At 44.4% G+C, this 10,620-nt stretch overlaps 1 protein-coding gene across 1 annotated transcript; it reads right to left on the bottom strand.

The window, feature by feature from the left end:
* Nucleotides 1–3,135: 3,135 nt before the first annotated feature.
* Nucleotides 3,136–7,602, bottom strand: GATAD1 (GATA zinc finger domain containing 1). The gene is made up of 5 exons (XM_075049194.1): nt 7,285–7,602; nt 7,065–7,190; nt 6,385–6,444; nt 4,160–4,343; nt 3,136–3,481 (listed from the first exon to the last, which is right to left on the bottom strand). Exons 1-5 carry the CDS (start codon nt 7,477–7,479, stop codon nt 3,291–3,293), a joined length of 756 nt encoding a protein of 251 aa, XP_074905295.1. The 5' UTR covers nt 7,480–7,602; the 3' UTR covers nt 3,136–3,290.
* Between the last annotated feature and the right edge of the window lie 3,018 nt (nt 7,603–10,620).

The raw sequence follows: 10,620 nt of genomic DNA, 5'->3' as shown, positions 1-10,620 counted from the left end.
GATCCTGTGATATTCTTTCTGCTGTTGAGTCCATTTTGCAGGTCTTCCTTTTGCCCTTCATTTTCCTAATATGATAAATTTTCAGAGAGAGACATTGCTCTCGGAGGTCCCATTCTTTCAGCTATGTCCATAAGAAGCTGTCTGGAGAGTCATTCATTCTTCCCATGTTACTGGTTGATGTTCTAGCCATGAACAACAGGACAGTACCATTGTTCAAATACCTATAAATAAAATTATAATGCTTTAATAACAGACCTTGCCTGAGGATCCACTCTCTTTAGGGACCTTACCATCAGAATCCTTGCCCATTTGGATTATTTTTTAGCACTTCCCAGTATAATCAAAAACGAAAATAAAAATACTTAGTGTTTACTAAGGGAGGTTGTTCCATAGCGCTCTCAAAAAAAGATTTTGTCTTTTTAGACTGTAATCGGACATATAATACTTGGAATTATTTTAGATAAAGTCTTTTAAGCATTCTTCTTTCACTGGTTTACATTCTGCTTGAGCATTTTGAGCTAACAGGTTGCCTCTTATGCCTTAGGTTCCCACCATAAAATGACTAGAATGCAATTTGGGGAGTAACTGCATTTGCAACTATGTTACTTTTTATTTGCTCACAAGACAAAAGTTACATACTATTAACCGATTATGTAACAACAAATAATCTAAGCTGTCACAATTTTGATGACAGCTTTATATCTGTTTTATCAAGTCACTCAATTTCTACTAGTTCTGTTTGCATCTCCCAAACTAGCAATACTTACAGTAAAAAGATAGAATTGAACTATCTGTGCTGGAAACCATTAAAACTACCAGGACTGATCCCGCTCTCCCACTAAGCTCTGCCCCAGCTTCATTCTTCTGTCCACAGGTTTGCAACACTAAGGGCAAGACAAATCAAAACATGTAAGTGAAATATATTGTATTTCAAAACAGGTTTTTCTCATGAACATATTACCATTTATCCGCTCCTTTCTTAGAGTGTCTCTTGGAAACACTGAGAGTATCAATAGGAAGGCAGCTGCATCTGGAAGTCAGTTTAAGAAGTTAACAAAAACAGAATTAGAAATCAATTAAATATGTTTCATGGAATTATTCAGTTTATTAACAGACCAGGAAAAGGAGCAAAAGCTTAAGTCAGCTGCAGTAATTTCAGGACTTACCTTTATACATGTCACTGATGATAGTTTATTACTTACCATCCCTAACAACAATTTTGGGGGCTTCAAAATGTGTTGGCCAACTGCAGCTAAAGACAGTCTCGCTGTGCTCGATGTCCTCAGGAAACCCCGACAAGCATAACCACATTAAACACCTCAAGCATTCTGCTGATTATTGGGGCAATTGTATGTACCCTTATAAATTAATACACAGGTGGTTTACTTGATGTGCACCTATTAGATGTACTGACATGAGTTAGCCCATACTGTACAGTACCTGTAATCGTTCTATCTGTCAGGGGTAGTATCAGTAGCTTCATATCACACTGCAGCAAACAAAATAAAAATGTTTAAATGCAGAGCTCCTTTCCTGTATTGGGGAGTCCAGCAAAAAATTTTAGAAGACAAGTTTTATGTTTAATCAGCTGACAAGTAGATAAATCAGCAAAAAAGAAATCTAGAGGAAGTAAAAGGAGAGAAAGGAGAGGAAGGCCAGGAGCGAGGTCACCTTGGGATTAATTACTGCAATGCACTGAACATGAGCACACATCTCACGTGTGTAGCAACTGAAGTTACTTAAGACTTAACTCCGTGTTAGCAGTACACTGTTACAAATTTCTGAGTATTTTGAACAACTGACAGTATCCCTCAAATTTAGCACCTGCTCCTTAAGGTTGACTATTCTTCCTTGTATTTGAAGAGGGCAGAACTGAGGCTGCAGATTGAAACAAGTATAGCTGGTTCGCGCTGTCACGGGTCCCACTGTATTAAAAGTTGTCAATACCTCAGACTTTCAAAATAGATTTCATCTTAAATCAAAGCTTTTCACAAAGTAAAAACATAAGCCTAGTACAACTTTTATAGACTTTCATACAATATACTAAAGTTGATTTGGGGCTTCTGGGTGCTATGGTCACATATGTCAGAAAAAAAAAAAAGCTGAAAAGATCTGTGAATGTAAATTTAAGGCATTTAAGGCCACTTACAGCTCTTATCCTTCATAGGCAGCAGGAACCACTAACCCCAGGGAATTCAGGCCATACAAGCATATTTCATAGTGTTTGGAGCTGACTGGCTTGTAAAAAGCTTAGTGCAGAAAACTTTAACATTTGTATTTTAGTACGTGGTGGTTTTCCCATTCTGCTATTTAAATATTTTCATTGGTATACTGTGACTGTCAATATATAAAATTAGTCTTTATTTCCCTTAGCAAATGCTTTTTTTTTCATTTGAATTACTTGAGGATTTTTTTTCTTACCATCACTAATTGCAAAGACTGAAAAAACAATTTAAAATCAATTTTAAGACACCAAACTAACACACACACCCCCCCCAATAGTAACAATGTGAAACTCAAATCATACATCAGTGTTGGTTTGTTCAGGAAATAAAGATACACTTCTGCCATAAGGATGCCAGGATGGCAAAGCCAAACAACATTAATTTTTAAATCTGCATCCAGCTTTCCAAGAAATTTATCCCCTTATATAAGCAAAGTTTAGCAGGAAGCTACAGACATAGGACCACATTTTAGATTCAGCTGAACAAAATTCCCTTAAAAGGTGACTGTTAAATAGAGTACTGCCTTGCAGAGGATAGGTTTTCATCTGAAGAAGAGAAATCTAAGTAGGTCACTCCTCTCCAGTGTAACAGAAAACTGTTAACTGCATCACTGACCAAGTTTAGTGTTTATTTGAAGCTAGTCTTAAATTATTTAAGAAGCAAACAAAACCTGCAGTCACAGTTAACTAAATTAAGTAAGTATTTAAAGTGCTGGATGATTAAGAGTATGTCTTTTAACTCCTTCTCTGGAAAATAAGTTAGAAAATAAGAACACTAAAGGCAACTTTCAGAAGTCAATTATTTGCTCACTAAAGTTGAAGATGACATGAAACTTGTGGTTTTGTCCCAAAATGAGCAATGATGTCTGAAGAACAGAGCACAGAAATGATGCATCAAATGGAAAGAAAACTTCCACTTTAAAGATCTGATATAATTTAAAATAAATAAATACCATAATCCATAAAGTAAAATGAAAATTTTATAATTTTTTAAAACTTCTTGTATGGGGTTCACAGACCTGAGAATACACCCAAAGTAACTTGTCCAAAGTATTCCTTTAAAAAATTATAAATTATTGGTAACAGTTTCTTTAATGGAGATTGCAGGAGTAGGTCCCACGTGAGTCCATATATAACCCTTCTCTGGTCTTGTAGGAACAGTAGGGAAGGGAGATGATCGAGATTTGAAATATTCCGAAGGTGCATGACAAACAAATTCTAAATATTCCATTTTTCTTGGGAGATCTTCTTCTGGTCCTAGGAAACAAAAAAAAATCTTCAAAGACGAAATTTAAAGGCATAAAATTGGAGTATGCAGGACTTAAAAATATGCAACAACAGCCAACATCCCTTGGAGGGATTCCTCTTCAATCAGTGACCTTCCTGCCAAAGTAGCCTCAAATACGAGGCAAGACACCTCTACCTTTATTTTTCCTGAGCTGATCTTTTTCTTTTTTTTTCCCCTCATTTGAAGCATTCAGTTATTTGAATGAAGTACTTTTGTTAATATATTTTAAATAGATACTATTTGTGGCCTGCCTGTGAAGAGGATTTTTCTGAATTATTAATAATTTTATCATCAGTAGCAGAACACTCTCTATGCCAGTGCTTGCATGCTATGTATTTTAAGTACCCGAGATGAAGATCAGCTAATTCAGGTCACTTTAAAAGAAAAAGCTTGGACTGGTATATCAGGTTTATAGTGTAGTAACTTCAATTCTATCTATGGAGTAATAATTTGATCTTTAAAGTTGCAAGACTGTAATTGTGCCTGTGAGCGCAAATACTCAGATAATCACACTCACTGCAGTAGCGCTAATCATATTATATACAGAAGATAAATAAATGAAGCAAAAAGGTTAATTAAAAAAACACAACTCTGCATTAGTCTAGGCACATGTAAGTAGTTGTATAAAACAAAGACTTGGAGATTACCTATGATATAGGATGCTGGGTCAAAACAATCTTTGGGGCTGGCTTGCGTAGGAATGAGCCAGGTTAGCGCAGCACTCTTTTCACAGTATTGGTCCTGAATAAACCCACGGATCTGAGCGTAGTATGTTTTTCCATCCTGCTCATCAACCACTGAAACAACATCTCCAATTTGATAGTATACACCCTAGAAGATGAAGAAACGATAATTAAATCAAACAATCTGATTTTAGAAGCTTTACTCTGTGATTCTGATTCATAGCTTAAGTATCCGTATCTCAAATTACTGCAGTCTTGAAAGACAGCCTTAATTCAGCCACATGCAAAAGAACGGTGGCGTAAGATAGAGCGCTGTCTCACCTAAGCAGTCATCAGCACCGCTTGTGCACAATCACCCAATGTCTAGGAGTCTGAGGCTACACCTCCTGTCTGCAGAGTGGAGATGGTCTCATTCCGTCAGAAGCAGGAGAGTGCAACACCACCTTCCAGAAAAAGTAACTGTAGTAATTTCCCTGTGTGCGCAGGGAAAGCAGCTTTCTGTGTATGAAGAAGTTCACTCATCTGAATGCAAAGGAGTCCCAAAACACAGATCCACCTCCTGCCACCTTCCATTGTCCTCTGCAATGTGTGAGGCTGCGCACCAAAGGCAACTCACTTCATGTTGTAACAGCGTTGCGCAGCACAATGCAGTGCCTGCACTACCCATCAAGACCAGAGTTTGCCAAGAATTATCCAGGAAGGTTTTGTTTTTAAAAAAGATAAAAAGAACACGAAAAAAACAAACAGCCCCCTTCTCAACAGCACAGCAAAGTATCAAAATAGAAACATTTTGCATAAAAAGATCACATTAAATAAAACTTCTTAGGAATAAAGAAATTATTAGGAATTCCTGATAAAAACACTCAAGACATTAATTCTTTTCTGAACTAGTCAACAGCAGAGATTCATTTGGGATGCCAGACATGAAGCATCAGGTCTCTAGAGAGTATACGGAAGCTCAGTCTACCACTTCTCCTCTGGCTGTGCAGTCTCCCACTGGCTATCCTGACCTTTTCTTTGGGGGAAAAGACATTTCAAATGTTTTGTTTGTACTACTGCAAAACAAAAGCAAATTTCAGAACTTCAAAACACTAACACCTTGGCATGCTGTTAAAAACTCTCTCAAGCATGAATGCGAGGAAGGCTAGCTTCTGCTTTCATTGCAATAGTCAATAGATCCTGTTCCCAGGGTGTTTGAGACTGCTTGCACTCAGCTCTGAGATGGGAGCCAGTTTAGATGTTAGGGCAGTGCAACCCACGCCCTCTACAGGAAACATTCTCTGTGCCTAAGGTAGGAAACTGTCCTGGTTTCAGCTGGGATAGAGTTAACTGTCTTCCTAGTAGCTGGTACAGTGCTATGTTTTGAGTTCAGTATGTGAAGAATGTTGATAACACTGATGTTTTCAGTTGTTGCTCAGTAGTGTTTAGACTATAGTCAAGGATTTTTCAGCTTCTCATGCCCAGCCAGGGCACCTGACCCAAACTGGCCAACGGTGTATTCCATACCATGGGATGTCCCATCTAGTTTAGGAACTGGGAAGGGGGGGCAGGGAATCGCCGCTCGGGGACTGGCTGGGTGTTGGTCGGCGGGTGGTGAGCAATTGCCCTGCGCATCATTTGTACGTTCCAATCCTTTTATTACTACTGTTGTCATTTTATTAGTGTTATCTTTATCATTAGTAGTTTCTTCTTTTCTGTTCTATTAAACCGTTCTTATCTCAACCCAGGAGTTTTACTTCTTTTCCTGATTTTCTCCCCCATCCCACTGGGTGGGGGGGGGAGTGAGTGAGCGGCTGCGTGGTGCTTAGCTGCTGGCTGGGGTTAAACCATGACAGAAACATCACACAAATTTAAGTAATCAGCTATAGTCACTTTTGCTTGACCTCTGCACGGTGAAAGTTAAAAGCTTCAAAACCTTGATTGCAATAATTACTAAGGAAACCAGATGCATCTTTTTCTTGGAAGAAAAAAATGGGACGAAGACAAATATGTAAACTACTGTGGTGAACTACGTTGCAAGACTTAATGGCAGGAACATAAGGCAGAGCAAAATCCTACACAACTGCTAGGCAAGGAGGAACAGTTTCTGGGGATACACCCCTAGTGCTTTCACTATCTGTGATAATTTTTGACACTGGAAACAGAAACAGTGAGCTCTTTTTTTTCAAACAGATTTGCACAAACCGTACCTTATAGAAGATTGATTCTGCTGTAATTATAGTGGATACAGACTCAGGAGCCTTGATGGGCTAAGAAAAGAACATAGAAATGGAAAATCAAGAGGGTTAAAACAAACCAACCATGTAATATAATTCCAGGTTGGGTTTTTTCCTTTTAGACAACATACTGATACGTTGTCCTCTTAGAAAATTAGCAAACACAGGAAATGGGGCGCAAACATTTCAAACATCTGTACGTTAAAATTGGAAACAATAAGGTTAGCATTTTCACCCTCAGGATTTTAAGCGGAGAAGCGAGTACTAAACTTACACGGCTGGTTTCTATTTACACACAACCCCTTCCCTCGAGAAGCGAGCCCGAAGGACTGGATGCTGTGCGGACGGACCGGTGGGTCACGCCGGCGGCCGCGCCCGCGCTACAGAGGAAGAAACCGGCTCCGGCTCTGGCGGCGACTACGGCCGCTTCCCGGCCAGGCTTCAGGCCGGTTTCGCGGCAGGAGCTGCACAGCTCCGCGCCGGGGTCCAGCGCGCCGGCGTCCAGCGCGCCGGCAAGGTGAGCCCGGCGGGGGCCGGGCCCTGCGGGCCCGCCGCGGGGAGCCGCTTCTTCGGGGGACGGGACGGGGCTCCAGGTCCGCCCCGGGGGCCCGCCGCTTCCCATCCCCGCCGCCGAGAGCCGCACGCCACCTTACGTTTTTTAACTTAAAGATGTGCCTCCTCCCCTTGCCCTTCGTGGAGACCTTCTTCTCGGCGGCGGGCGCCGACTTGTACTTGGTGTTCCTCAGCCGCGCAGAGCGCCGGTGGATCTCCTGCTTGCTCTAGGGGGGAAATTGCCGAGTAAATAGACGGAAGGGCGCTGCCCCGGGCGCGGGGCTACGGCCGGCCCGGCCCGGCCGGTCCCTGCGGGCTCACCTGCTTCCCGCCGCCGCCGCCGCCGCCGTTGCTGTGCTGGGCGGCGGCCGAGGTGGTGGCGAAGGCGGCGGGCCCGGGCGGCGCGGAGCGGGCCGTGCAGTTGTTGCACAGGATCTCGCCCTGGCCGCCCTTCTTCCACATGGAGGAGGACGTGCTGCGGCACACGCTGCAGGTGGGCTTCAGCCCCAGCGGCATCCTGCGGCCGGCGGCGGGGCCCGCGGCCCCGGGCAGCGAGACCGGCGGGGAGCGAGCGCGACGCCGACACCGGCCGCGGCGCCGGCCCCTTCCCGCCGGCGGCGGATGTCGCTGCGGCGAGCCGAGGCGCGCCGGGAGGAGCGGGGCGGCCGGCCCTGCCCCCTGCTGGCTGCGGCGCCGCCCGCCGCCGAGGGGCGGCCGCGGCCCGGACCGCCTGGCCTGGCCCGGCCTGGCCTGGCCTGGGCGCCCGCCGTGCCGACCCCCGCGGGGCACCGCCTCCCGCCGGCGGCCGGGGCCGCCGCGCCTGAGCCCCGGCAGGGGCGGGCGGCTGCGGCGCGGCCCGGCCCTGCCCTGCCCTGCCCTGCCGGCGGGGTCGGGGCCTCGGTGGCCGGGGAGGCTTTTTAGAGGCAGAGCGGAGCTCCGTGGGCCCGCGTCCCGCCGGCGTAAAGGCTGTTTCTCTCAGAAGTGGCAGTCAGCCGGCGTTGGCTCTCGGTCCCCGAGGAGAAAGGGTTCGTGTCCCAAGCAGGGCGCGTCGCTTGCCTGGGCAAAAACCGTGACGGAGAGGCAGAGCAGCGTCCCTGCGATCCGGCGAGAGCCGCGGGCGGCCCGGGCCGAGACCCGACGGGCGCAGCAAAGCAGGGCAGCCGCCCGCGGTACCTGCGCCCTTCCCGTCTGCCGGCGGACGCCAGGCGCCCTCGGCCGAAGGTGTATGTACAGCTGCCGTCCTTCCTACCCACCGGAGAATCGGAGGGCACGAGGAGGGCTCAGGCAGTCGTCCCGATTCAGGAGAACAGTGACTGTGGATCTCACCCTCCACACGCGCCAGCTTCGGTCTTCATGAAGCCGGCTGCCCCTCAGTCACGTATCGAACAGTTTAAAAGGCTGGGGAACGGACGCGTGTCTTGGTGAAGCTTTGCCAGCTAAAGGCGGGAACCACGGATCTAACGGTGGTTCCTCACCCTGACGCCACTTCCACGGCCCCAAGCCATCCTGTGTAGATGTTTCTCTAGTCTGATGCTAAGAAAGAAATGCCCACTCACCCACGAGGATTTGCAGCCTCTTAGTTTCCCTACTCAGCCTTCATCCCTGACCCTCAGGTTTCATTTAAACCTTCGTTGGTGCAAATTAAGTCGACTGCTTTTTGTCTTGTTCTCAATGGACACAAAGAACAAATCATCTTCTTTAATAACATTTTTTACATAGAAGAAAATGATCCTGCTAAAATAAATTTTTAAAAAATGTAAAATAGAGGCTATTTCTTTCAATGGTATTATGGTAACAGTTGCATAATTAATAGACATAATTTGCAGGGATCTGTTTACAGATGCTCCCCTCATGCAGTGTGCGGTGGCTGGAGGGCTTGCTTGCATTGGTACTGACTCATGGGCAGCTACACTTAATCTCTTGCATGCCTCTCTTTCACGCCAACTTTGACTTTCTTGTCTCAGGTGCCAAATGTATTTTGTTTGGATTAAAATCCTATTTTACCTTCATCTCCTTTCAAGCTGTTCATAGTTCTTGGGGTGTTTTTTTTTTATCTGCTTCTTTAATCTATCCCTCTGTAGTTTTATGTGATTACCTTGCAGATCAGTGATCTCACAGAGACCTTTACATTCTTTCCACCACTTTTTTTGCAGCTTCTGCCTGCCTGCCTGCCTTCCCAACCACCCATCCCAGAAGTCCTTCACTGCTGGGGCCCTCTCAGTGCCATCACGTTGGCATAGCATCACTAGTCTGTGTAGAAATAAGCAATGGTGTCCATTTCTGCCGAGATAAGTACCTAATACTTTGTGAAGGCTTTTATTCTGTGAATTTTATAAGATACAGTGTTAATGGATTACAAGTACATTTGGAAGTAGTTGGTTTTTTTCAACTCCAGTTTTGCTGTAGCCTTTCTATCATCTTCCCCACTCCCAGCTTCTTCCCCTTTGGTCTTTCCAAACCAATGCTGCAGAGTCTTTTCCTCTTCTGTCACAAATGTAGAATGTATGTGTTTTACACATATCTGTATATTCTTCATTAAATATGCCACTGTATATTGTTCTGATAACTTACTGTGATTTTTCCTTTTGCTTTTAAATAATAACTTGAATTAAAAAAAACCCTCAAGCTTTAAGAAACCTAATTTGAGGTGATAATTTAGGATAATTCAATGTGTTTTAGCCAACCATATTTATGTAATGTTGGCAGAAAAGAGTTTTAATTCAGTATTTTTAGACAAGTCAAAGTGCAGCTTCATTAATGGCTGCCATTTCAATGGAACCTCGATGAAATGACACCTTGAGATTACAGTGCACTTAGTATGATTATTCTGTTGGCCTTGTGAAAGGCCATTAGAGCTACCATGAGGGAGAGACAGGGATTGCTGTCTGTGGCGTTTGATCACTCCTTACCTAGCCTGAAAGGTAATGCAAGGAGCATTGGTTAGGGTATTTTGTCAAAAATTGAAAACAGCATGTCTTTTATTTTAGTTATGCCCAATAAAATTAGCATGGATTAACTTTTTTATGTAGGCAAGAGCTGAAATGTTCTGATCTGCGAGTTGCTGAATACCCAGTAGTTAAGGGTAGCAGGGGACAGGGGCTCAGGACTTCTTAAAAGTACCCCCCTCTAAGTTCCTCTCTAGAGGATTCCAAGTTTTACAATGTTGATCCTAAATTTTGAGCATCCTCTTCAGTTTCCTGATTCTCCTTAATAGGACTAGCCTCTCTTTCAAGCTGAAGTGGGTTGAAAGGCAACTGTTAAGTCTATGGCCTGACTGGAATTGGAAATGCCTGATTTACCCGAGGGATTTTGCACAGTGTAAGCTCAGCTAAAGCTGGGGAGTAGATCTATTTTCTTCCAATTAATGCATATTTCCACTTTATTTTTGCCCCAATAAGAGAAAGGGGTGCTCTTGGCTGAGCTCTTTGGAGTCATCAGAACCCATCCCTGCTCTCAGTCTTCAAATGTAAATAGACAGGACAGAGAAGTGGAGAAGACAAAACGTTGGCTCCACCCGGGGAGCCCACTGGCTGTCATTGCAGAATCATTTCTTCTTGGGAGCTTTCGGGAAGGGTGTCTTTTATTGGAAGTGATGCATGTCCATGGACTCTCTGCATCTCCTGCTTAAGTAGCTGAATTGTTCTGCAGTGGATTTAA

Source organism: Buteo buteo, chromosome 2, assembly GCF_964188355.1.
Source record: "Buteo buteo chromosome 2, bButBut1.hap1.1, whole genome shotgun sequence".
In the NCBI taxonomy this organism is placed as follows: Eukaryota; Metazoa; Chordata; class Aves; order Accipitriformes; family Accipitridae; genus Buteo; species Buteo buteo.
This window is presented reverse-complemented; position numbering and strand designations above follow the sequence as displayed.

Bases quoted from the DNA above. Each gene is read 5' to 3' on its own strand.
- GATAD1 (XM_075049194.1), bottom strand. From the start codon at position 7,479: ATGCCGCTGGGGCTGAAGCCCACCTGCAGCGTGTGCCGCAGCACGTCC. The intron at 4,344-6,384 runs GTACGGTTTGTG...TTCATCTTCTAG, and splicing joins CAGAATCAATCTTCTATAAG to GGTGTATACTATCAAATTGG. The intron at 3,482-4,159 runs GTAATCTCCAAG...TTTGTTTCCTAG, and splicing joins CCCAGCATCCTATATCATAG to GACCAGAAGAAGATCTCCCA.